The 27414-nt window shown below is 42.0% G+C and overlaps 1 protein-coding gene across 5 annotated transcripts in view; it reads left to right on the top strand.

Annotated features, from left to right (window-relative positions):
* The window catches only part of AMBRA1 (autophagy and beclin 1 regulator 1), a 180793-nt gene that overhangs the window by 30838 nt on the left and 122541 nt on the right, over positions 1 to 27414 (top strand). For 3 of the 5 annotated variants that reach the window (XM_044259183.1, XM_044259186.1, XM_044259184.1), the window contains exons 2-7: positions 2390 to 2643; positions 3033 to 3091; positions 3595 to 3778; positions 4370 to 4542; positions 5469 to 5535; positions 6104 to 7557. In XM_044259183.1, coding sequence (XP_044115118.1) covers positions 2509 to 2643; positions 3033 to 3091; positions 3595 to 3778; positions 4370 to 4542; positions 5469 to 5535; positions 6104 to 7557 — 2072 coding nt within the window. In that variant the 5' untranslated portion in view covers positions 2390 to 2508. The remainder of the gene's footprint in view (positions 1 to 2389; positions 2644 to 3032; positions 3092 to 3594; positions 3779 to 4369; positions 4543 to 5468; positions 5536 to 6103; positions 7558 to 27414) is intronic. The other 2 variants (XM_044259188.1, XM_044259187.1) reach the window with 1 other exon arrangement.

The following is a 27414-nucleotide window of genomic DNA, read 5'->3' as shown; positions in this document are numbered from 1 at the left end:
AGGCATTCTTGCCAGAAACTCTCAGCCTAAATCTAATCAGTGTTTTATTTTTATTTTTATTTTTTTTAAAGATTTTATTTATTTATTTGACAGAGAGAAATCACAAGTAGATGGAGAGGCAGGCAGAGAGAGAGAGAGAGGGAAGCAGGCTCCCTGCTGAGCAGAGAGCCCGATGCGGGACTCGATCCCAGGACCCTGAGATCATGACCTGAGCCGAAGGCAGCGGCTTAACCCACTGAGCCACCCAGGCGCCCCCTAATCAGTGTTTTAGATCTAGCCTTCTGTTTATAGGAAATGTAAGGGATAGAGAGGTAACCTAAATGGCACTGTGAAGAAACAAACAGGCAAAACTAAGATGTAAGACATTCCCCAAGTCACCTGTCCTTGACTTCAAAAAAGCTTGTGTCTGGGGCACCTGGGTGACTCATGATATCAGCTCAGGTTATGATCTCAGGGTCGTAGGATTGAGCCTTGGGTTCTGAGATGAGGGTGGAGCCTGCTTAAGATTCTCTGTGTCTTGGGGAATGTGCTGTGGTGAGTGCTGTGAAATGTGTGAGCCTGATGATTCACAGACCTGTACCCGTGGGGCAAATAATACATTATGTATTAATAAAAATAATTAAAAAAAAAAGATTCTGTCTTGGGGCACCTGGGAGGCTCAGTCGTTGGGCATCTGCCTTTGGCTCAGGTAAGGAGCCCTTAGTGCTGGGATGGAGCCCCCGTGTTGGGCTTCCTGGTTAGCAAGGAGCCTGTTTCTCCCTTTGCATGCTGCTCCCCCTACTACTCGTGCTCTCTATCAAATAAATAAATAAAATCTTTAAAAAAAAAAAAAAAAAAGCTCTCCCCCTGCCACTCCCCCTCTTTAAAAAAAAAAAAAAAGCTTGTTTGTAAATAAGTAAACATAAAACCAACCAAAGCAAAACTTGGAGGCCATTTTAGAGTAAAAGAGACTAAAGAGACATGACAACCAAATTCATTGCTTGACTTTTGGTTGGATTCTGTTTTTTGTTTTTTTTTTTTAAGCCAAATATTAAAGACATTTTTTTAAGATAGTTGGGGACATTTGAATGAGGACTTACTGGTCCCCATTGTACTTACTGGTATTGTGGTTATGAAGTCAAATGTCCTTATCCTTAGCAGATGCACAGTGAGATGTATAGGGTTAAAGCATCTTGAAGCCTGATGAAATGGTTCAGAAAAAAATAAAAAAACAACACAAATAATAGTGTGTTCATAGAGCTAGATAAAGCAAACGTGGCCAAATATTAACAGTTCTTGAGTCTAAGTAGCAAATAGTGTGTTTATTATACTGTTTTTTCAACTTTTCTGCACATTTGAAATTTTTTAAAACCAAACTACAGTGAATAACATTTCACTTGTATTTTTCTGAAGTGCTGTTTTATTGGGTTGCATATTCCATTGTATAGAGGAACCACAGTTCTTTAATTGTTGCATGTGTGTGTATTTTGCTGCTAGTTGATGTTTTAGTTGAATTTTTGTTTTGTGATAAACTATAGAACTATGCTCTTAAGGCTTGTGGTGGATGAGAAAAAGGAATTTAATTTTTTTTTCTTCTTTTTCATCCTCTCTGCTACTCTGGAACTTCACTGGAGATGAGAAAAAGAGAGTGAGAAAGATACCTTAAAGTAGTCCTTATGCACTTGCTTTTAGGTAGGAGATAGAGTTGAAGCGACTGCATAAGAACCAGACCTCGGGGCCCCTGGGTGGCTCAGTTTAAGCATCTGACTCTTGGTTTCGCTGCAGGTTATGATCTCAGGGTTGTGAGATTGAGCCCCACGTCAGGCTCTGCGCTGGGCATGGAGTCTGCTTGAGATTCTTCTCTCCCTCTGCCCCTCTCCCACCACCGCTTAAAAAAAAAAGAGATAGAGAACTAGAACTCAGGTTACAGCCTTTTAAAATCAGTTACCTGTTCTTTGGCTTGGAGGCTGCCCAAGTGATAAGGAGGGGGTTGGGGGATAGGGAGGCAGTATGGTGGGAAGGGAGGGCAGGTGCTGTGTTGTGTTTTGTTCTTGACAGGTTTTTAGACTTTATTAGTAACAAAAGTTCTTCCTGCCTGATAAAATAGTAAGACTAACTGCTTAGAGAATGATATATTCTTCAGATATAAGGCTGGGCTACTGAGGATATGAAAGGAATTTAAGGATGAAATAATTTTGTTATATATGATAACTAGAATTAAGAAAAAACTTGGGGAAAAAAAGGATGAAATATTTTTGGAAGAAAAGGTCTGGGAGAAGGGTCCTTCCTGAGAGAGTGTCATTAAATATGAAAAAAAGTACTTAACCTCTTCGAGCTCAATCACATTTGCAATGGGGAGCTTCTCTGATTGCAGAATAGATGTTCTTTGACTTTAATATCCATCCTTTAGATTTCCATGAAGACAACTTACAAGGACCTGAATGGCCTCATTTTAGCTGCTTCAGCTTGTGGAGCAATTGCTCGCTCCTTCTCTTCCTGTGCCTGGTGTGAAAGTGGCTACTGAGCACCATGAAGGTTGTTCCAGAGAAGAATGCTGTCCGGATACTCTGGGGGCGAGAACGGGGCACTCGGGCCTTTGGAGCTCAGCGGCTTCTGCAGGAGCTAGTGGAAGATAAAACTCGGTGGATGAAATGGGAGGGCAAGGTAGGAAAAACAGATATTTTTGACATTGGATATGTAGGGGTAACTGTAGATGGGGTTTTAGAATGGGCTAATGATATAGAATTGAGGCATAATTTATTTTGTGTGAGAGAATTGACACATCTAACTTAACGGAGTTTTAAGAATAAATTAAATTAAATTAAATTAAAATTTAAGAATTTTTGGGCTAGAAATAATCTTTTCCCTTTAGAGCTAGACATTTTTCTTAAAGGTAATTTGGATTTCTGTCTCTCAACTTGTGGCTTGATCATTATCTCCAGTTTTTTAGCTTATACTGACTCCTAATCTACAGTGGTTGTTGTACTTTTTGAGATAGAGTGAGCCATAGTTTATAAATAATGTATTTTAACTTTTCTTGGTTTGTTTTTCAGAGAGTAGAACTGCCGGATAGTCCACGCTCTACCTTTTTACTGGCCTTCAGCCCAGACAGGTACCTAGTACTTATCTATAACTTAAGACTTGCTACAGCATTGCTTTCTGTATATTTGGTCTAGCTTGGTAACATCCCTAAGGGCTCTTTGAAGCTTTGCATGAACAGCACTTTGCCAGTGTTATCAGAAGGGGATAGAAAGTAGATGAGCGTTGCTAACCGTAGAAATGACAGGAATAAGCAAAGGAAACGGTGGACCTTGAGCCTCCAAATTCAGAAAATTTCTCAATTACAATCCTTTGGCAGTGTGATGCAGGCCACTGATGGCATGATAATTTTTCTGCTGGAAAAAAACAGTCTCTGAAGGGGACGTGTGTCATTTGGGGACAGTGTGGAGAAGCCAAAGCTTTTAAAGATCAGAATACTTCTGTTGTTTATAATGCCTAGGGTGTAGTGTTTCCACGCTGGGGTGGGGAATACTCGAAAGCCAGTTATCCAGAACTGATAAAGTTTGTTACCCTCCTACATGCTTCACATTCATTTCCTACTCTTTGATTTCCTAGGACTCTGTTGGCCTCCACCCACGTGAACCATAATATCTATATTACGGAGGTGAAGACTGGCAAGTGTGTTCATTCTTTGATTGGACACCGCCGTACTCCGTGGTGTGTCACTTTTCATCCTACCATCTCAGGCCTTATTGCTTCTGGCTGCCTAGATGGGGAAGTCAGAATTTGGGATTTGCATGTAAGTATTTCCATTTCTTTGGTATTCTAAATGCAGAGCGTTGTTTACCATTGAGTTCTGAACTGGTGGAGAGACTAGCCAGGTTTTTAGGACTACATCTGAGTAAGAGGTGGTCTTCCCCACTTAAATAATGGGAAATCTAATCCATATTCCTCCATTCTAAGATGAATATCTCATTTAACTATTCTTCCATCTGCCCATTGTGGCATAGTGCAGGAGGTTCTAAATTATGTTCAGGATAGATGCCTTTTTTTCTTTTTAGAGTAAGGATTGTGTTGTGTTCTGATCATGATCGCCAAAGCAATGTGCTTCTTGTCCTGATGACTTAGTAGTGGGCTGTTGTGCACCATGGCTATGTGGAGGCTCATTGCTTTGGGTTGCAGATGACTTGGAGAACTGAGCTGACAGTAATCATTTTCTGATAAATTGGCGACTCTGCCAGATCACTGATTTTCTACACTTTACAGTGGACGTATTTGAAGTAGGCCCTATAAGTAGTCATTTTACCTTAAATAGTCCTTTCTTGAAATTGACATCCCAGTCTGCTGTCAGTTTATAACCTGAGAATATTTGGGATTGGTTCATTTGTAGGGTGGCAGTGAAAGCTGGTTCACAGACAGCAACAATGCCATTGCTTCTTTGGCTTTCCACCCTACGGCTCAGCTCCTGTTGATTGCGACTGCCAATGAGATCCACTTCTGGGATTGGAGTCGGCGAGAGCCCTTTGCTGTCGTGAAGACAGCTAGCGAGATGGAACGGGTCCGGTGAGTGCTCTGGCCACCAGCGATGTCTGGCATAGGACTAACATGAAAGAGAACATTTACACTTGCTGTCCCCTCAGGAAGCAGTTTGTTATATCTGCTCAGAGCAGGTGGTTATGTGTACACCTCCTACTTTTTAAGCTGCTGGCCAATCGGTAGTTCATTTTAGCTGTTTCTGATTGGTCTCATCTTCTGGTCTCTGTAGACCAGGGTTGTTAGAACGTCTTTTGCGTTCAGAACTGTCCGGATTTGGGATAGGGCCCTCTTTTGGGAAACCTGAACGGTGTTCAGGTGGAGGTTAATTTGGTGGGAAGTTGCTAAATCAGTTATTTGCGTTTATCAAACTGGAAAATGGAGATGAAATACGTGTCAGATCTGCTGATTGATATTTAGCCCTCAAAATGCAAACACACATTGCTGGAATTAAAGCTGATGCATGGGTTTTCTTTGGTCCTCTTGGTATTGCGGTTGGATATAAGAAAATTTTCTAGTCTCAGCTGTATCACTTGATGCTGAAACTGTTCACTGTCACCAGAACTTCTGCTTCTTGCCAGTGTAGCTGCTTTGTGAGGGCAGAACAAACTAACCCAGTGGCAGGGTATGGGAGTGTGCTGTGCTTTACTGTTCTGTTGGGCTCTTCGGTATAAGCAAGCATGTGCTTAATGTAGGTGCTTCTTGGGACATAAGCCTAGGTGCTTTTTGAAATTATCTTCGTGATACATAGTCCCCTATTCTGGCAAGTGTGAGGAGATAACAAGAAGTATTGAGCCCTATTATTTTGATTTCTTCAAGCGTTTTGAAAGTTCCTAGAATGAAGAGGATACCTGGGTAATCCGCAGTTATCAGTAGTGATTGCCGTACATTTGAACACAGACTTCCTCTTCTTATTTAACATCTATGTGTGTCTGTCTTTCTTTTTGTGTTTTCAGTCTGGTGAGATTTGATCCTCTGGGACACTACTTACTCACAGCCATTGTTAACCCCTCTAATCAGCAGGTAAGTTAGTCAGCAGTTCCAACTCCATCTAAACTGGGAGTTTTTTCCTAAACTAGTGCTCCAATTCTGATTTTATTGGACTTGGACTTTGTAATGCCCAAGTGTTTCTTTTCTAGTCGAGATTGAGAACTAGCTTCAGACTGTGTATTCAAAGTGCTAGCCATAGCCTTGACAGGGGAGTTAATTCTGAAAACCCCAAGTGACCACTTTATTAGAAGTAACCAGGCTGTATTGGATAGCTTGTCATTTTTGTGTCTCTGGTTGCTTGACATTTTTGCTTCCCTCACTGTCTCTGTGTCAGAGAGATGCACTTTGTAAAAGTGTCGGTTTGCCCTCTGTACGCATTCAGAAGTGTCACTAATTGGAAGTGAACAGTTTAATTCCATATGATGATCCAGAAGCTGAAGCCAGTTAGTCCTCAGTGCTTCAGGGTAGGGTTGTTGTCTCTCCGTGAAGACTGTTTTCCTTGGATGGTAGTCAGAGTCAGTAGTTAGTTTTCCTTGATTTACCTGGAGCTTCTACCTAACTGCCTCGCTCTCCCCCTGCCCCGCCTCGCTCCACGTTGCAGGGTGATGACGAACCGGAGATCCCCATAGACGGCACAGAGTTATCGCACTACCGTCAGCGCGCCCTGCTGCAATCACAGCCAGTTCGCCGGACGCCTCTCCTCCACAATTTCCTGCACATGCTGTCCTCCCGCTCCTCTGGCATCCAGGTGGGAGAGCAAAGCACAGTGCAAGATTCTGCTACCCCCTCACCCCCACCGCCTCCCCCTCAGCCCTCCACGGAGCGCCCCAGGACTTCCGCTTACATCCGGCTCCGACAGCGGGTCAGTTACCCCACAGCTGAGTGCTGCCAGCACCTTGGGATCCTGTGCCTTTGCAGCCGCTGCTCTGGCACTCGAGTTCCTTCCCTCTTGCCACACCAGGACAGTGTCCCCCCTGCTTCTGCCAGGGCTACTACCCCTTCCTTTTCTTTTGTACAGACCGAGCCCTTCCATCCCCCGGAGCAGGCCTCGTCAGCGCAGCAGGACCAGGGCCTCCTGAACCGGCCGTCTGCCTTCAGTACAGTCCAGAGCAGCACTGCCGGCAACACGCTCCGCAACCTCAGTCTGGGCCCCACCCGTCGCTCTTTGGGAGGCCCTTTGTCCAGCCACCCTTCTAGATATCACCGAGAAATAGCTCCTGGGCTGACAGGGTCCGAGTGGACCCGGACAGTGCTCAGTCTGAACTCCCGCTCTGAGGCAGAATCCATGCCTCCACCCAGGACCAGTGCCTCTTCGGTGAGTTTGCTGTCTGTGCTGAGACAGCAGGAAGGTGGCTCTCAAGCGTCTGTGTACACTTCAGCCACAGAAGGGAGGGGTTTTCCAGCTTCAGGGTTGGCAGCTGAGTCAGATGGAGGAAGTGGCTCCAGCCAAAACAACTCAGGCAGCATTCGCCATGAGCTTCAGTGTGACCTGAGACGCTTCTTTCTGGAGTATGACCGGCTTCAGGAGCTGGACCACAGCCTGAGTGGAGAAGCCCCCCAGACCCAACAGGCCCAGGAAATGCTCAATAACAACATTGAGTCCGAGAGGCCAGGCCCCTCCCACCAGCCCACCCCGCACAGTAGTGAGAACAACTCCAACCTGTCCCGTGGCCACCTGAACCGCTGTCGTGCTTGCCACAATCTCCTGACCTTCAACAATGACACCCTGCGCTGGGAAAGAACCACACCCAACTACTCCTCTAGCGAGGCCAGCTCATCCTGGCAGGTCCCCACCACCTTCGAGGGCATGCCATCGAGTGGCAGCCAGCTGCCACCCCTTGAGCGGACTGAGGGCCAAACGCCCAGCTCCAGCAGGCTGGAGTTGAGCAACTCTGCTAGTCCGCAGGAGGAGAGGACTGTGGGAGTGGCCTTCAACCAGGAGACAGGCCACTGGGAAAGAATTTACACCCAGTCTAGCAGATCTGGAACTGTACCACAGGAGGCCTTACATCAGGATATGCCTGAGGAGAGCTCTGAGGAAGATTCACTCAGGAGGTAAGCAGGTGCTTTCTTGTCTTCTCCTACATCCCTTGCTTTTCTCCTTATGTCTGTTCCTTCAGTCCTGTAGATGTTGTGGCTGGATCTGGAGCGTCTGGGACCTGTGCATCTGGTTTTGGTCTCCCTGATATCCATTGCATCTTCTTGGAAGATCTGGCTCTGGTGGCAGAGATAGAACGGGGCCTAACAGTATAAGTCACGTGGTTCTGCTAGCTCCTTTTCTGGCTAAGCCCGTGAGACCTTTCACCTTAAAGGAGAATATAGAAGAAAAAAAAAAGAATATAGTTCAGGTTAGAGGTGCAGGAGGAGGTAGAGCCGTTGACTTCCTCTACCCTGCTTTTTGACCTTCTTGGAGGATTGTATGTGGAGCGCTAGTTATTGTGAAAAAAGGAAATGTCCCAGAGTGCTACAGACTAGCATATTAGCTCTTTTTCAGTCGTGTCTCTTTGGATAGTTGTGTTCACCTGTTAAACCTTATCTTTTGGAACACTGCACCTTGACAAAAGGGAAAAGAAAATTTATGTGTGTGTGTGTGTGTGTGTGTGTGTCAAGGAAAGTCCCATTTTTTAAGGGATACATATTTTTTTGGATAGCAGATTAGTTGCTTAGTTAAAATTCTTTGAGGAGATCTTCCAGATGGACATTCACCTCAAGGTGAGGAAGAAGAATAATTTGTAGAAGGAAGGCCTCTCCGTACTCAGATCAGCATCCCAGGCAACTCTTCCATGGAAGAAACGGAGTGGGTGTAGTTGACCGCCCACCACATGTTCCATGTATGGCTGTGTGCGCATCTATCTTGATTTATTAGGGACTTCTTTCTGTAATTCTGTAAAGGTCACATCTAGCGTAATCACCAACTCCCAGAATATGCCTGTTGGATCCAAACAGCATATTGCTCTGCATTACATCCTCTGTTGAAGCAACTGAAATTTCTGACATAAGCTTCTAACAAGGGTGGGAATATGGATTGTGCACATAATGTACTTGTTATTTTGGGAGGATGCTTTAGAGAGTTACCCAGTTAATAAGTATTTGTTGAATGGTTACAGTTTTTCCAGCACTGTGCTAGGCACTGTAGGGAATACGGAAGAAGTATAATACCTGGTCTTTACCAATGGGAGTGTATTATAAAGGCAGGGCTTATTTACATGCAATTATATAAAAAATGTAGATGACCCAAATGCTTCACTGTGCAGTACTGAGATTAAATGCAGTTTCATTTCAGAGAAAGGGAAGTATCATCAAAGAAGGCTGTACAAAATCAAGTCTTGAAAGATGGGTAGGATTAGGGAAAGACCTTTTTATTTTAGGAGACCAGCACATTCTAAGACAGGAAAGAACATGTTGAATGCAAGATATTGGGTGGTTACTAGAGGCTGTTGCTAAGGGGAAGATAGGACACTTGGTTGGATATGAAAGATAGACAGAATATAATAGAGGTTGTTACTATGCTCATATAGTTGAGACTAGTTCTGGGTTAACATCTCCTAAATTCCCAGCTTTGTAATATTTTGCCTTGCATAACGGCCCATATTAGGAACTTGAGACTGTTACTCCTCTTTGTCAAGAGAGGTGGGAAGGTAGCAAGCACAGTGTCCGACATAGAGCAGACATGCAAAAGGTTTATGAAAGGTAGTTGTAAAAGAACTGTCTTTAGTTACTGCTCTAAAAGCCTCCCAGGACCTGTTTCCATAGTACCAGTGGGCCTCTGGTCTATTAGCCTTTGTGCATTCTGTTGTAGTAGTGCCTCTTCTGGTGGTGTTCTGAGAAATATCTGAATCATTTAAAGTAAACTCTGTTTGATAATGATTAGAGATACCAATTACTGAGGCCCTACTATGTGTTAGATACTATATCTTTGCACTCGTTATTTCTAATTTCCACCATAACTCTGCAAGGCAGGTATTAAATGTCTCATCTTATTTTTTTTTTAAGATTTTATTATTTATTTGACAAAGATCACAGGTGGGCAGAGAGTGAGAGAGAGGGGGAAGCAGGCTCCCCACTGAGCAGAGACCCCGATTCGGGGCCTGATCCCAGGACTCTGAGATTTGACCTGAGCCAAGGACAGAGGCTTTAACCCACTGAGCCACCAAGGTGCCCCAGATGTCTCCTCTTACATTTGAGGAAAGTGAGGCTCAGAAAAGTTGAGTTTCTTGTTAAAGATCCAGAAGTAGGTTGCTGAGTGGGGATTTGAATTCTAGTTTGTAGGACTACAGATTTTTCCAAGCTGCCAACCATGGTATATTCCTTAGTGTGATACCTCATTTTTCGGTGAAACGTTTTTGTTAATTTTAGTTTTATTTAGTTTTTTATTATGATAATCTTCATATAAAAATAGAAAGTTTAATAAGTGAATTTTCATATATCTCTCATCTGACTTTAAAAATTATTAACATTTGTCTTGCTTCCATTTGTCTGTATCCCCTGTTGACTCCCCAGACCCAGACATAAAATTTCATCTGAAAATAATATGTTTCTCTAGAACAATGCCATCCAATAAACTGTTCTATAGTGATGTAAGTGTTCTGTATCTGTGTTGTCCAGTATGGTAGGCATTGGCCACATGTGGCTAATAAGCATTCAAAATGTGGCTAGTGTGAACTGAGGAGCTACATGTACATTTTAAAATTTTAATTAAATGTAAATAGCCACATGTGACTAAAATATTAATCACTTCTTAATAAAAGTAGACCGTTTAAACCCAGAAACTGGGGCATCTGGGTGGCTCAGTCAGTAAAGCATCTGCCTTCGGCTCAGGTCATGATCCCAGGGTCCTGGGATCGAGTCCTGCATCGGGCTCCCTGCTTAGTGGCAAGCCTACTTCTCCCTCTCCCACTGCCCCTGCTTGTGTTCTCTCTCGCGCTGTCTCTTTCTTCAAATAAATAAATAAAATCTTTTTTTTTTTTTTAAGATTTTATTTATTTGTCAGAGAGAGTGAACACAGGCAGAGTGACAGGCAGAGGCAGAGGGAGAAGCAGGCTCCCTGCTGAGCAAGGAGCCCAATGCGGACTCGATCCCAGGACGAGGGCGCTGGGATCATGACCTGAGCCGAAGGCAGCCGCTTAACCAACTGAGCCACCCAGGCGTCCCAAATAAGTAAAATCTTAAAAACAAAACAAAACTGGGGCACCTGGGTGGCTCAGTGGGTTAAGCCGCTGCCTTTGGCTCAGGTCATGATCTCAGGGTCCTGGGATCGAGTCCCGCATCGGGCTCTCTGCTCAGCAGGGAGCCTGCTTCCCTCTCTCTCTCTCTGCCTGCCTCTCTGTCTACTTGTGATCTCTCTCTGCCAAATAAATAAATAAAATCTTTAAAAACAAAACAAAACAAAAAAAACCAAAAAACCCCCCAGAAACTGTGTTTGTCTTTTAAATAAAGAAGTTCAAATGTTTAAAAATGTAGGCTCTAGTAAACAATTGTGTAAATATATTTTTTCTTTTAAAAATACACAAATAATGCATGGTTTCATTGTAAAATATAGTAGTTACATGATTTGTGGAGTCACTTGAGATGAGCTACGATGAGGTACTGTGGAGGCTGACAGCCTGCTCAAAAGTGAGTGAGGTACAATGTAAAATATTCCAAGTGCGTAGCCTTTATAGAAGGGCCATCACTTCCTCGTAATTTGAGTGGCTGCATTCTAGTGTAAATCCCTAATACATACAAGTGCTTATCAGCATCTTCTGCCACCTTCAAAAGGGACCAGATGTTCTCTAGCTAATGAGCCGGCCCTTGCTTGGCTTTCCCCAGCAGGTGTCACTGTTGGGCTATTGCTGCCGCTAGACTAGTCTGGCCGGCTGGGAAGGAAGGTGTCCTTATTGTGTGCCTAGTCCGCTTGAAGGGAGATTTATTCTTTGGCCTTGTAGTAGGAGATAGACAAAAGAAGCATATTTTGATCCTGAGTGCTGCTGATTTAATTAATAGTGTTTGAAAATAGTGAGAATATTGAGCACAAGTGCGTCATTTTAGTATAGCTCTGTTGCTGAGCTCTTAACCAGTTCACAGTTTGTCTCCTTTTACCTGTGAGCAGTAGAGGGCAAACTGCCTGTGTAGTCTTGACTCCAGATTAAAACTTACAACTTGGGTGGCAGACCTTTTCCTCACCACCAGAAACAACTTCTTCTTCTTCTTCTTCTTCTTTTTTAAATTTTATTTATCCATTTGACAGAGAGAGAGAGCACAAGCAGGGGGAGTAACAGGGAGAGGCAGAGGGAGAAGCTCGCTCCCCACCCAGCAGGGAGCCCGATCTGGGCCTCGATCCCAGGACCTTGTGATCATGACCCAAGCCAAAGGCAGATGCTTAACCGACTGAGCCACCCAAGAGCCCCCAGAAACTTCTTTTTGGGTCTGATAGCCCAGGATCTAGCAGAACATCAGGGTCTTGTGGCTCCCTGCAGCTTGCAGCAGGAGTCCCTGTGGCTTCGAAAGGTTGGTATTAGGAAAAAGAGAAAATTACTTAAATGGCATTTTAAAACTGGAGTAAACCTAGAGTGTATTAATCCAGCCCTTTTTCTTTTATTTCTTTCTTTTTTTAAATGAAAAAACTTAGATCTACAGAAATGACTTCTTAAGAGGTGCTTATAAGAACCGTGGGATTCAGGGCGCCTGGGTGGCTCAGTGGGTTAAAGCCTCTGCCTTCGGCCCAGGTCATGATCCCAGGGTCCTGCTTAGCAGGACCTCTCTCTCTATATATCTGCCTGCCTCTCTGCCTGCTTGTGATCTCTGTCAAATAAATAAATAAAATCTTAAAAAAAAGAACTATTGGATTCAAACCATTAGGTCCTAAAGAGGGCACTCTTTCCTCCTCTGCATTTGAAATTAGTGCTTTCACATATTGAGTTTTCTCTGTCAGAACCTCTGTTGCTCCTATAGATCATTGAGGGGTGGGGGTGGCGTGGTGGACTCTTCAGTCAACTCTCTTTGTAAGAAACTGGAGGTCTGGGGTGCCTGGGTGGCTCAGTGTGTTGGGGCCTCTGCCTTTGGCTCGGGTTATGGTTCCGGGGTCCTAGGATCAAGCCCCGTGTCGGGCTCTCTGCTCTCTGCTTCCTCCTCTCTCTCTGCCTGCCTTTCTGACTGCCTCTCTGCCTACTTGTGATTTCTGTCTGTCAAATAAATAAATAAATAAATCTTAAAAAAAAAAAAAAAGAAAGAAAGAAACTGGAGGTCTGATAATTCATTTACAATTATTGTCTCTCTGTAGAAATGTAACCAACACAATGTTTTTAGGGATATAAGAGAAACATTGTTTTAGTTATTTGCCCATAGAATTGCACTGATGAGGTTTTTGGAAGTGATCCCAGTTTGGGAAGTCCACTATAAAAATCCCAACAACTAGGAGATAAAATCTGAGCCAAATCTTCCTCAACTAAATAATGCCTGCATTCCTTCTCAGAAAGGTGGCAAGGCCTTTTGTCTGAAGTATTTAATAAGATTGTGTTCTGAGAACTGATGTCTTTTGATCTGCACTTTTCCCTTATGATAAAAGAAGATTGGGGAAATTTGGCCCAGAACATTGAAGGTTAGAGTTGGAACCCCGCATTTGATTTCTCAGTTTTTTTAGACTTTTGTGAGGGAATTGCTTTGGAGTTGGAGCAGTCTGAAGCCTCTTGAGGCTTTGTGGGCCAATGAACTTGTTTGATGCCTCAGCTCTATTCACATGGGGATTTTCCAGGGAGTGCTCAGCAGAAATATCATTGATGGAGGAGAATAAATGGATATATATGCAGGGCTAGTCATAGGTCCACAAGAGGGAGAAGGTGACCTAGAAATTAGGAAAGCACCAGTCTTTTCAGCTTGATCATGATAAAGACAGGGTCCATCTTTAGTAGCTTTGCTGTGCCATTGACTTTACTTGATCTGAAGAGTTCATATATATATATATATATATATGTCACTTTCTGTTTCTTTGGATGGGAGTATACTCAATTTATTATTCAAAACCTAAGACAGCTGTCCTCTTTTCCTTTGAGAAAACTTCCCTGAATGTCCCAAATAATCACTTTCTCTTTGTTGCTTATACTAGACGTATAGGTACTTACTTGTAATATTGTACCCATGAGAGAAAAGTATTTGTTTCCCTATCAGCCCCCTGAAGGCAGTGATTATGTCTATATTCCTACTGTTCCTAGACTACTACATGGCACATAGTAGGTGCTCATAAAATGTTAATTGAATTCAACAAATGGAATTGAAATTCCATCCCCAGTGATTCATTATGAAGTATAATTTCTTTTTGGCTTGGTAAAAAAAGAAGACAGAGCCATTATTTTGCCACATCATTGAGTCTTCTAGGGAGTTATTGCCTTAATAATTTTTTGTTGAATAAACGAAATGGCATTATCTAGAGTTATACATGGAAGACACCTTCTGTAATGAGCTCAGGTGACCTAGAAGTTGTTCCTCTGATGTTTCACTATTGTGCTATGTTTCTAACTTGTATGTTGGTTGTCCTGAAGCCTGTAATAAGTCTTGTTGCACCTGATCAGCCGTCCTTCGTACTGGCTCTCACGGATGACTCAGGGCCTGCATAGTCCTTGAGTGCACCCGCATCATACAGCTTTCTCTCTCTCTCTCCCCCTCTTTTTTTAAGTTTTTTATTTTATTTTAAAGTTTTTTTTTTTTTTAAGATTTAATTTTTTATTTGACAGACAGATCACAAGGAGGTGGAGAGGCAGGCAGAGAGAGGGAGAGGAAGAAGCAGGCTCCCTGCTGAGCAGAGAGCCTGATGTGGGGCTTGATCCCAGGACCCTGGGATTATGACCTGAGCCGAAGGCAAAGGCTTAACCCACTGAGCCACCCAGGCGCCCCTTAAGTTTTTATTTTAATCATGCTCATCATGTACTCCTTAATCCCCATCACCTATTTAACCCATGCCCCTGCCCACCTCCCCTCTGGAAACTATCAGTATATTCTCTGTATTGGTCTGTTTCTTGGTTTGTCTTTTTCTCCACCCCCACCCACCGCCTTTACTTATTTGTTTTGTTTTTTAAATACCACTTGAGTGACATCATAGGGTATTTGTCTTTCTGTGTGTTATTTCACTTAGCATTATACTGTCTGGTTCCAGCCGTGTCATTGCAGTTGGCAAGATTTCATTCTTTTTTATGGCTGACTAATACTCCAATGCATATGTATGCACCACATCTTCTTTATCCATTCGTCCAACATAGGGGTGCATGTAGCCCTTTGAATTCGTATTTTTGTGTTTTTTGGGTAAGTACCCAATAGCATGCTTGTTGGATCACAGGATAGTTCTATTTTTAACTTTCTGAGGAATCTCCATACTGTTTTCCAGAGTGGCTGTACGAGTTTGTAGTCCCACCAACAGTGCAAGACGGTTCCTTTTTCTCCACATCCTCTCCAACACCTGTTGTTTTTGTGTTGTTGATTTTATCCATTTTGACAGGCGTGAGGTGCTCTCTTATTATAGTTTTGATCTGCATTTCCCTGATGATGGGTAATGATGAGCATCTTTTCATATGTCAGCCATCCGGATGTCTTCTTTGGAGACATGTCTGTTCATGTCTTCTACCCATTTTTAAGTTGGATTATTTGATTTTTGGGTGTTGATTTTATACGTTCTTTATTTCTTTATGTATTTTGGATACCAGCCGTTTACCAGATATGTGCTTTGCACATATCTTCTCCCATTTCATAGGTTGCCCTTCAGTTTTGTAAAGGCTTCCCTCCCTATGCAGAAGCCTTTTATTTTGATGTAGTCCAAAAGTTTTATTTTTGCTTTTGTTTCCCTTGCCTCAGGGGACCTATCTAGGAAATAGTTGCTCTGGCTGATATCAGATAAATGACTGTCTTGCTTTCTTCTAGGATTTTTATATTTCAGGTATCACATTTAAAAAATTTTTTAAATTTTTTTTTAAAATTTTATTTATTTATTTGACAGACAGAGACCACAAGTAGGCTGAGAGGCAGGCAGAGAGAGAGGGGAAGCAGGCTCCCCGCTGAGCAGAGAGCCCAACGTGGGGCTCTATCCCAGGACCCTGGGATCATGACCTGAGCCGAAGGCAGAGGCTTTAACCCACTGAGCCACCCAGGCGCCCCCAAAATTTTTTAATTTTTAAAGATTTTATTTATTAGAGAGATCACAAGCAGGGCGGAGAGGTAGAAGAAGAAGCAGATTCCCTGCTGAGCAAGGAGCCGGATGTGGGACTCCATTCCAGGACCCTGGGATCATGACCTGAGCTGAAGGTAGATGCTTAACCGACTTGAGCCACCAAAGTGCCCCCCCCTTTTAAGATTTTTATTTATTAGAGAGAGAGAGACATGTCTCAAATTTAGATCTTTAATTCATTTTGAACTTATTTTTGTGTATGGTGTTAGAAAGTGGTCCAGTTTCATTCATTTGTATGTAGCTTTCCAGTGTTCCTAACACCATTTGTTGAAGAGACTTTCTCCTTTGGATATTTTTTCCTACTTTGTTGAAGATTAATTAACTGCATAATTGTGGGTTTATTTCTGGATTTTCTGTTCTGTTCTCTTGATCTATGTGTCTGTTTCTGTGCCAGCACCATACTCATACTGTTTTGAGCTTTATAGTATAACTTGAAGTCCAGAAATGTGATGCCTCCAGCTTTGCTTTTTCATTTTCAAGATTGCTTTGGCTATGTGGGATCTTTTGTGGTTCCATACAGAATTTAGGATTGTTTGTTCTAGTTCTGTGAAAAATGCTGTTAGTATTTTATAGGGATTGCACTAAATGTGTAGAGTGCTTTAAGTAGTATAGACATTTTAACAGTATTTCTTTTTCTAATCCATGAGCATGGGATGTCTTTCCATATCTCTGTGCCATCTTTGTGTTTAATAGTTTTCAGAGGACAAGTCTTTCACTTCTTTAGTTAGGCTTATTCCTGGGTATCTTATTATTTGTGGTGCAGTTATAAACAGGATTACTTTCTTAATTTCTCTTTCTGGTACTTCATTACTCATGTATAGAAATGTAACAGATTTCCATACGTTGACTTCATATCCTGCAACTTAATTCTTTCATTAGTTCTAGCAGTTTTATGGTGGAGTCTTTTGGGTTTTCTGTAAAAAGTATCATGTCATACGCAAATAGTGACAGTTTTACTTTTTCTGTATCCATTCAGATGCCTTTTATTTCTTTTTGTTATCTGATTGCTGTGGCTGGGACTTCTGATACTATGTTGAACAAAAGTCATGAGAATGGACATCCTTGTCTTGTTCCTGACCTTAGGGAAGAAGCTCTCAGTTTTCTCCCATTGAGGATGATGTCCGCTCTGGGTTTTTCATATATGGCATTTATTATGTTGAGCTGTGTTCCCTCTAAACCTACTTTGTTGAGGGTTTTTTAATCATGAATGGATGTTGTACTTTGTCAGATACTTTTCTGTGTCTATTGAAATGATGAGATGATTTTTTTTTTTTTTAAGATTTTACTTGTTTGACAGAGAGATCACAAGTAGGTAGAGAGGCAGGCAGAGAGAGAGAGGAAAGCAGGCTCCCCACCGAGCAGAGAGCCCGATGAGGGCCTGGATCCCTGAGACTATGACTGAGCTGAAGGCAGAGGCTTAACTCACTGAACCACCCAGGCACCCCTGATCACATGATTCTTATCCTTTCTCATATTGATGTAATGTATCACGTTGGTTGATTTGCGAATATTGAACCACCCTTGCAACCCAGGAACAAATCCCACTTGCTCGTGATGAATCATTTTTTTAAAATATATTACTGGATTTAGTTTGCTAGTATTTTGTTGAGGATTTTTGCATCTATGTTCGTCAGAGATATTGGCTATACAGCTGCCTCTTTATACCATTTTGTTGGTCTTTGTCTTGGCTTCCCACTGATATTAATACTTCTGCAGGTCTGTGTTGTTGTTTCTCTTTGAAGACTCTCTGGAATCTCAGGTGCCTGACTGGCTTGGTTGAAAGATCATGTGAGTTTTGATCTCAGGATCATGAGTTTGAGCCCCACATTGGGTGTAGAGATTACTAAAAAAAAATAGATGAACTTAAAAAAAAAAAGCGAACCAAAAATCTCCGCAGTCTCAATGGTGGAATACTTGGTCCTAACAGAATCCAGATTAGATGCAAGTAAGCCGAATTAAATGTGAAGGTTCTGTTCCTGGTGGTGTTCCTTATGTTGTTTCTGTGGAAGGCTTTCACTGAATCTGCTTAGAGTAGGGTGTTTGAAGTTTGAGAAAGTGGGTGCTCTCATTTTATTTCATTTTGGTGTATGAGCATTATTAAAATTATCACAATTTTTTAGCTTTGAGATGATTAGGGTTTTTTTTTTTTTCCGTTTGTTTGTTTGTTTTGGTGAGGGGCAGAATCCTTGTAATTAAGAGAGAGTTTTGCTTTATCTCTAATGATGCCCCTAAAAAAATTGGAGGAATTGTTGTCTTTGGTATTCAAGTTGTAATGAATCCATCTAATTTTTTATTTCTTACCCAGAAGTTTGGCATTTGAGGACAAATAGGGAAGAATTCTCAACCAAGAGAAATTAATTTGTGATGTGACCAAATCATGGCTTGTTCTGGGAAAAGAGAGAAGCACATATTAAGAAATCAAAAATGAGACAAAACTGATTGATGGTGGAGTAAGAGGCTTAGTGTCAAAGAGGTATTGTGGGAAGCTGGGGGAAGGTAAACCCAGGCCTTAGAAGAGAGACAGAGAAGCAAAGACTGTCTCTTGTGAGTGAGGCTCTTATTATAATCTTGGGCATTGGGCTAGTGAAATGATTACTCTGATTGATTGAGTGATTCAGTCATTCAGTTAAAAAGTATTTACTAAGCACCTACTGTGTACCAGATACTGTTTCAGCACCAGCAGTAAATCTCATTCGAATGGGAGAAAGACAGTAGACAAATAGATACAATATCTAGCTAGGATGTCAGGTGGTGATAGTTCTATGGAGAATAAAATTTTAAAGTATAGGAGGTGCTGGGGTGAAAGTTGCAGTGTTAAACGGGATCAGAGGAAGTCTGGGAAGGTGACATTGGAGCAGAGACCTCAAGGAGGTTAAGAGAATAAACTGTAAACGTTGGGCACAAGGGCAGTCTAGAAGAGAGAAGGTCAAATACAAAATCCCTGAGACACTTGGCTGGAGCGCAGCAAAGGATGGCATGATAGAAGATGAAGGTGGAGAGGTGATAGGGATCGGATTATTGCAGGGTCCTCTAAACCATTTAAGGGATTTTACCTCTTACTCAGAGTGGTTTGGAAAGCCATCAGAAGCAGAGTAGCATGATTTTATATTTTTAAAGGATCACTGTGTCTGCTGATTGAGAAGAGACTGAAGAGGCTCTGCTAAATAGGGTAAATTAAAGTTAGGCAACATCATACGCTTTTAGATTCATTTGTGTCTTGAGACTGGAGAAAACCAGAAGGCAGGAGTCAATGATTATGTCAGAATTAGAAAGGCCTTAAATGTTTGAATGAAGAGTTGCTAAATAAATAAAGAAAGCCTCTTAGCAGGCAGTCTTGTCTGCAACAAAGCCTTGCCCCCTCCCCAACCATAAAGGCATGTTACTGAAACTTCAAGAAAGGGAGAGCCTCAAAAAGCTATAGTGAAGGAGAGATAATCAGTGGAAATTTTGAGATGTCTGTTATTTTCTGCTTATAAAACAAATACAGATTCATTTGTAAAAATTTAAACATTTCAGAAATGAGTGATATAGAAAGAATGTTCTCTGCAGTGCTAGTCAGTTAACAATTTGTGTTAACTGTAGAGTTTTCTTTTAATGTAAAAAAATTTTTTTTTCTTTATTGGTGAAAATGGGATCATGCTGAATCTACTAGTTTTTCCATTTACATATTTCACTTAATATGTCATGGACATTTTCCCATGCTGGTGTATATAGATCTGTTGTGTTCTTTTTGACAGTGGCATAGTATTCCAGCAGTTGAATGCAGTCTAATTAATTTAACCAGTGCGTTGTTGATAGAATCTGGATTGTTTCTGGTTTTTACTTTTCACAGACAGTGCTGTGTCATCTTTGTGTACTTGTGCAGGTGTTTCTAGAGGAGGACGAATTTTTAGAAGTACAATTGCTGGGGCCAAAAAGTATGAACATGCTGATGGTAAATGAAAATTAGTTGTATAGTATTCATTATTACTAATTTAAGATATTTTCTATTTCCAATTTTATTTCATTGAATATAATTTCATAGATTGGGACTCATAATCCTGGATTGCTTTTTTTTTTTTTTTTCTTTCCTTCTCCGGTAAGGTGGTAAGTTTCTCAGTAGTAAAGTCTCCTACCCTTGGATTTTTCAGGAACCTTGTTCCTCGGGGTTGAAAAGGACTTTTGTTTTCTCAATTCTAAATATGTGCTACCTGGAGATGTTCATATATTTCTCTAGCTGACTTGTATAAGGGAGACATAACCTTGGTTTCACCTTTGACATTCACTTACTGGCTTTAGGCCACCTGGTCTTCAGGGTCTTGTTAAGTAACTGGGAGAAACCAGGAATCTCTTGCCCTATCATAAAGCAGTAACATTTAGATATTTGACGTATTTGTCTTTGGGGGTAATTAGAAAACCCATTTCTTTCTTTAGCAATATAAGGGTGAGGGTAGCCTGGAAGAGAGGGTACCAGTGTTAATCTTTTTCACCTTCACTGCTCACCTGCTGCAACTAGGTCACTCTATATTTGAGCCTCTTTGAATTCTGAGCATGGCCCTGCTTATATCCTCTATATCAAAGGTTAGCAAACTTTCTCTGTGAAGGGCAGAATAGTGAATATTTCAGGCTTTGTAGGCCATATGGTCTCTGTTGCAAATATTGAACTCTGCCATTGTAGCATGAAAGCAGCCAGAGACAACATGTAAGTGAATGAGTGTGGCTCTGTTCCAATAAAATTTTTATTTATAGACATAAATGCGATTTTCATATACTTTTCACGTGTTATGAAATAGTCTTCTTTTGATGTTTTTCAGCTATTTAAAAATATAAATACCATTTTTAGCTCATGGGCTGTACAAAAATAGGCAGCAGGCCAGATTTGGCCGACAGACCGTGGTTTGCCAATCCCTGCTCTACGTGTACGTGATTTGGAAGAGAGTCAGGTGCTATAGTAATAGAAGGCATTATGATAACGGAGGCTCTGAAGAGGTAGGTAGGGGACTCTTGCTCTGTTTTTCTCCTCTCTCCTCTTTGGACTACACGTCCTAAGAATTGGCTCTTTTAAGATTCTTTGCTGTTTAAAAGCAGGCGTTAAGTGCATAAAGAGTTTCTAGTTTCCTCTATCTGCCCTGAAGCAAGGTTTCCAGCCTTGCTCTGTATCTGTCCTGGGAATTGTTTGCAAGTGAGGAGGCTTGCCCTTGTATGGGGGAGGGTGGGAGCCTCCAAGCCCTGCAGGCAGTATGCTTGACAGGCAGCCCTTCTCCCACTGCCGGTCAAATTAGCACCTGTTAAGACTGATCTAAATTATCCCCCATCATCCCTCTCTCTGGGGCTGAATGGTGCAGAGCAGGCTGTGTGCTTTGTATACACACTGAGAACTTGAAAAGATGTAATCACTTCTGTCAGCTCCCAGTGTTGGAGTGTTACAGGGACTACAGTGGGATCTATGTGTGTGCTGTGATACACTGGGAGCAATTTCTCATGTACTCCCTTCCCCTTCAAGTCCCCTTCTCTACCGTATCTGCTCACAGTAGTGCTCCAAAGGGTGCGTTGGAGGTTTTGCTAAGACAGTAACACCAGGTGTATGGGGTTCTGTTTGCATAATATATTTTGCTTATTGTAATCAGTCCCAGCTCGTTAAAGCTATGCAGGTAGCTTCTTCTCCTCCTCTTGGATTTCTTATATATTTGTAGGGAGGGGAGGATTCAGTACATCTTACTTCTTTTGGAAGCCCCCCAGACAACGTATTTGTGTGAGCAAATTTGGCTTTAGTGTGTGGGCCTGTAACATTAATCCAGAGATTGCAAAATAACCTTCAGGTATGTTTATTTGACCTTTACAGTGTTTCAAAAAATTTCAGTTTTTTTCCAGTTAAGTCCAGATTTCTGGATTCTGTTAAAAAAAAAAAAAAAAGGAAGATCCAGCTTGTAGTCCTACAAAATAACTAACAGTAGGAATTGAGTAGTTATTGCCCCTTTAGTCAGGCATGGAAGTTTCTTTGTGCCTTAATCTGCACTGGGCTGTTATTTATGTTTCTTAACTTAATTTGAGTTTCGTGTTTGTAACCTCTGCATTAGCTCAAATAAATCGTGTTGTTGGTTTTGTGTTGGCAAATTTTTTTTTTTAAATAAAAAGATTTTATTTATTTGTTTGAGAGAGAAAGCAAGTGAACAGGAGTGGGGGTGAGGGTGGTGAGGGCAGAGGCCAAGGGAAAAGCAGACGCCCCGCTGAGAAGGAGTCTGACACATGGGTCTCAATCCCAGGACCCCGAGATCATGACCTGAGCTGAAGGCAGAGGTTTAACCAACTGGGCCACCCAGTCACACCTCCTCCCCCCTTTTTTTAAAGTGGGCTCCATGCCCAGCATGCACAACCCTGATATTATTAAGGGTCCCATCCTCTGTCAATTGAGCCAGCCAAGTGCCTGGGTGGGCAGGTGCCCTACCACTTAGCTTCACCTGGGGGAGGCACCGCGTGGGCATTGCACTATCCTCTTCTCTACTCAACTGCTCCTGCCTAATTCACCCACAAGGGGTCCCCTGCTGGCTGTTGGCTGATGTGCTGACAGCCCCCCTCACCTGAGAAGCTGCCTGACTTTTTAAATAGCAACAATTAATAAACTCCTCCTCTGTTTCCAAAGAGGGAAAGTGGGGGTGCCAGGCTTATTTGCTGGCTGGGTCACACTTTAGTGAGCAGCTTTCTGTTATGTCAGGTTATGCAGTCTGAAAGTAACCTTGCTTTGTTGATGGACTGTGTGAGATCTTGGAGAAGAATGTTACGCCTCTCCATGTGGACAGAGCACTTTAGGTAGAGGGGTGGGTTCCAGCGAAAAGGCTGCTTGGGTGCCACCTGCCAGGAAATTAAAATCAAGTTAGAGCAGGAGTTAGAGAAGAGAATTGTACTAATAAAAGAATCAAAGGCTGAAAGCATGACCTTGTCATAAAAAGAGAATCAATCACAGTTTGTTAACATTGTGCTCTTTTCCTTTGCTGCATCAGAGGGTATGAGTGCGAACCTTTTTACCTTTCTTACTTTTTTCCTCCCCTACACATGTTCACATACATTTCTCAGTTTTCCTTTCTCTTCCTGCTGTCTCCTTGGATCACTTCACCTCAGCAAGGTGGCTTTTATCCTTTCTCTGTTCTGCTGGCAAATGTGACCCTCCCCCCTTTTTTGGTCTGTCTTATAAAAAACACATCAATTTACCCTCTTAGTTTTTAAATGTACAGTATGGTTAAGTGTATATACATAGAGTTGGACAACGGATCTCTACAACTTTTCTTTTTGCATGAGTGGAACACTATACTCTTTGAACAATTTTTAATCCTCCCCACCCCCCCATCCCTGAAAACTGCCACTCTGTTTTCTTTTTCTGTTGTTATGCCCCAATAATGGGTCCGTGATTAAAGGAGCGAGACTGATACAAAGTGAAGGTCAAGCAAAGATTTTTTTTTTTTAAGATTTTATTTATTTATTTGACAGAGAGAAATCACAAGCAGGCAGAGAGAGAGAGAGGGAAGCAGGCTCCCTGCTGAGCAGAGAGCACGATGCGGGACTCGATCCCAGGACTCCGAGATCATGACCCGAGCCGAAGGCAGCGGCTTAACCCACTGAGCCACCCAGGCGCCCCCAAGCAAAGCTTTATTTCGCGCCAAGCATCAAGAATCTAAACGAACGTTTGGGGCCGCACCTCTTACAAGAGAGGGTGACCCTTCTCTGTTTCACAGACTAGCTTTTAAGGGCAAAGGCCATGCGGTCAGACCTGGCCATGCATAGGTGGCCAATGAGATTGTAACACACAGAGGAAACTCCACAGTGATGCTAGGTGACCAATTGAGTTACAATTTACCCTAGTAGACATTTGACCCAGCCTGTTACACCTTGATTGGGGATTGGCGCCCAAAAGGCTCCCAAAGGGCGGGGCCTATACTCCTTGGTAATCAGGGAGACAGTATGCATCCCCCCCCACTGATCGGATGTCTCCACCTGGCCTGACCCACCTTTGTATCTGGGCTTTGTTACCTGTAAATCCCTGGGGGAAGGGGAGCAGGGACAGTTTCTAAATAGGTACTTACACTGTAAGTTTGATTACTTTAGAAACCTCTTGTAAGAGGAGTCATGCAGTATTTGTCTTCCCGTAATTGGCTTATTTCACTTACTATAATGTCCTCAGGGTTCATCCATGTTGCAGCATACAAGAGATTTCCTTCTTTTTAAAGGCTGAGTAATACTCCACTGTATACACATTTTCTTTATCCATTCATCTGTCAATGGACATTTAGGTTGCTTCCACATCTTACCTGTTGTGAGTAATTCTGCAGTGAACATGGGCGGACAAATATTTCAGATTTCATATACTTCAGATCTTGTTTTTAGTTCTTTTGCAAATACACTCAGGAGGAAGATTGCTGGATCATATGGTAGTTCTATTTTTGATTTTTTTTGAGAAGCCTCTATACTGTTTTTCACAGTGGCTACATCATTATACAGTCCCACCAGCAATGTGCCAGTGTTCTAATTTCTCTACATCCTCACCAACATTGTGATTTCCTGTTTTTTTTGGCAGTGCCCATCCTAATGGGCATGAGGTGGGGATCTCATTGTGCTTTGATTTGCATTTCCTGATGATGAGTGATGTTCAGGATCTTTTCATATGCTTGCTGTCCATCTGTAGATTTTTTTTAAAAAGATTTTTATTTATTTGAGAGTGTGAGAGAGAGAAAATGAGAGAGCACATGGGGGGAGGGGCTGAGGGAGAAGCAGTCTGCTATGGGACTCGATCCCAGGACCCCGGGATCATGACCTGAGTCAAATGCAGATACTTAACCTACTGAGCCCCCCAGATGCCCTGTAGATTTTTTTTTTTTTTTAAGATTTATTTATTTTAGAAGACAGAAAACGTGTGTGTGGGCAAGGGAGGTGGAGGAGAGTGATAGAGGGAAAGGGAAAGAGAATCCCAAGTAAACTTCCTGCTGAGCATGGAGTCCAAGGCAGGGCTTGAGATCATGACTTGAGCTGAAATGAAGAGTTGAATGCTTAATTTACTGAGCCACCCAGGTGCGCCCATTTGTGTATCTTCTTTGGATAAATGTCTGTTCAAGTCCTTTGCCTATTTTTTAATTTTTTTTTTTTTTTTGTGGTTGTTGTTAAATTGTAGGAGTTCTTAATATATTCTGGATAGTAACTCCTTATTTGGTAGTTTGCAAATATTATCTCCTATTCAGTAGATTGCCTTTTTACTCTTTTGAATGTTTCCTTTGATGTGTATAAGTTTTTAAAGTTTTACACAGCACCATTTGTCTTTGTTTTTGTTGCCTGTGCTTTTGGTATCGTATCTAAGAAATTATAGTTCTTCTGGTGTTGTAAAGCTTTCCCCCTGTGTTTTTGTTTATTTGTTTCTTTTTGTTTGTTTTTCCCCCCGTGTTTTCTTTTTTTTTTTTTTAAGATTTTATTTATTTATTTGACAGACAGAGATGACAAGTAGGCAAAGAGGCAGGCAGAGAGAGAGGAGGAAGCAGGCTCCCCGCTGAGCAGGGAGCCCGATGTGGGGCTCGATCCCAGGACCCTGGGATCATGACCTGAGCAGAAGGCAGAGGCTTTAACCCACTGAGCCACCCAGGTGCCCCTCCCCCCGTGTTTTCATATAGGAGTTTTTATAGCTTCAGGTCTTACATTTAGGTCTTTTTTTTTTTTTTTTTTTTAAGATTTTATTTATTTATTTGAGAGAGAAAGCACAAGCAGTGGGGAGGGGTAGACTCTCTGCTGAGCAGGAAGCTGACACAGAACTGATCCTAAGACCCTGCGATCATGACCTGAGCGGAAGGCAGATGTTTAATGAACTGAACCATCTAGGTACCCTTACATTTAGGTCTTTAATCCATTTTGAGTTAATATTTATGTGTGGTGTAAGGGCCACCTTCATTCTTTTGCATGTGGATGGCCAGTTTTCCCAGTGCTATTTGTTGGAGAAACTGTCAATTCTCCATTTTCTATGTGGTCTTTTTTTTTTTTTAAATAGGCTTCATGTCCTAAGTGGGGCTTGAAGAGTCCCATTCTCTTACTGAGGCAGCCACGCACCCCACCATTGCCTGTGGAGTCTTGACAACTTTGTCAAAAAGATCATTCGACCACTTACACAAGGGTTTATATCTGGGCTCTCTCTATTCTATTCTGTTTGCCTGCCTTTATACCAGTACCATTCTGTTTTGATTACTGTAGTTTTGTAATATATTTTGATATAAAGATGTGTCAGGCCTCCAGCTTTGTTTTGCTTTCTCAGGATTGTTTTGGCTATTTCACTGTAAGTTAACTAACTGGACTTTGAATAAAAACTTAAAAAAAAAGAAAAGATTGCTTTGGCTCTTGGTCCTTTGAGATTCCATATGAATTTGGGTTTGTTTTCTTCTCTTTCTGTAAAAAATGCCAATGGAATTTTGGTAGAGATTACATTGAATCTGTAGATTGCTTTGGGTAATATGGACATTTTAACAGTATTAAGTTTTCTAATCCCTGAACCTGGGATGTCCTGCCTTTTTTTTTTTTTTTTTTTAAAGATTTTATTTATTTATTTGACAGAAATCACAAGAGGCAGGCAGAGAGAGAGGGGGAAGCAGGCTCCCCGCTGAGCAGAGAGCTTGATGCGGGGCTTGATCCCAGGACCCTGGAATTATGACCTGGACTGAAGGCAGAGGCTTTAACCCAGTGAGCCACCCAGGTGCCCCTGTCCTGCCATTTATTTGTGCTTGCTTTACTTCTTTCAGCAGTGTTGTGTAGCTTCAGTGTGCAAGTCTTTCAGCTCTTTGATTAAGTTTATTTCTAAGTATTTTATTCTTTTTGATGCTGTTGTAAACAGGACCATTTTCTTAATTTCCTTTTCAGCAAATATAAGTCTTTTAAAATTAAAACAAGAAGGCACTTTTTTTTCTTTAAAATTTCTCCAATCTAGTGTCTTCCTAGAAGTCCAGCAGTCTTCTCTGCATGGTTTTCTGATTCTTTTCACATTTGTCTCTTACAGAAAGAAAGAATTAAGGCAGAAGCTGGGCTGATCATTTTCTCTTAGCTCCTTGAAGGCCAAGGAGCGTGGTTGTAATACTCATCCTAACAGAGTTAGGATGTTTTTGACTTTTTTAGTCCTTCGTAGAGCCACTGAATTCGGCAGTTGTGTTAGACGGTATTGTTTTGGATATGGTGAGGTCATAAAGTTGGGGTAGATATATCAGAATGTGTTTATTGTGAGCTCATTGGGTGATGGTTCCTAGAGTAGGGGCATCAGCATCTTCTGGGAACTCATTAGAAATACAAGTTCCCGGGGCGCCTGGATGGCTCAGTGGGTTAAGCCGCTGCTTCAGCTCAGGTCATGATCTCAGAGTCCTGGGATCGAGTCCCGCATCGGGCTCTCTGCTCAGCAGGGAGCCTGCTTCCCTCTCTCTCTCTCTGCCTGCCTCTCCATCTACTTGTGATTTCTCTCTGTCAAATAAATAAATAAAATCTTAAAAAAAAAAAAAAAGAAATACAAGTTCCCAGGCTCCCAGGCTCACCCCAGATTTACTGAATCAGAGACTTGGAGTGGGAAGCCATACAATCTGCATTTTTAGCAAGCTTTTCAGGTGGTTTTGATACACACTTAAGTTAAAGAGCATGATTTTAAACCACCTAGGAACTGTTGCGACACCATTACCACCGCTCCCCCAGATCTTTGTAGTGTACTAAGATCCCTTGCGTTATTCATCACCTTTTATTTTTCCTTT

This window comes from Neovison vison, chromosome 7 (genome assembly GCF_020171115.1).
Source record: "Neovison vison isolate M4711 chromosome 7, ASM_NN_V1, whole genome shotgun sequence".
Lineage (NCBI taxonomy): Eukaryota > Metazoa > Chordata > Mammalia > Carnivora > Mustelidae > Neogale > Neogale vison.
Note: the sequence above shows the minus strand (reverse complement) of the source record. Positions and strands in the feature narration are given on the sequence as shown.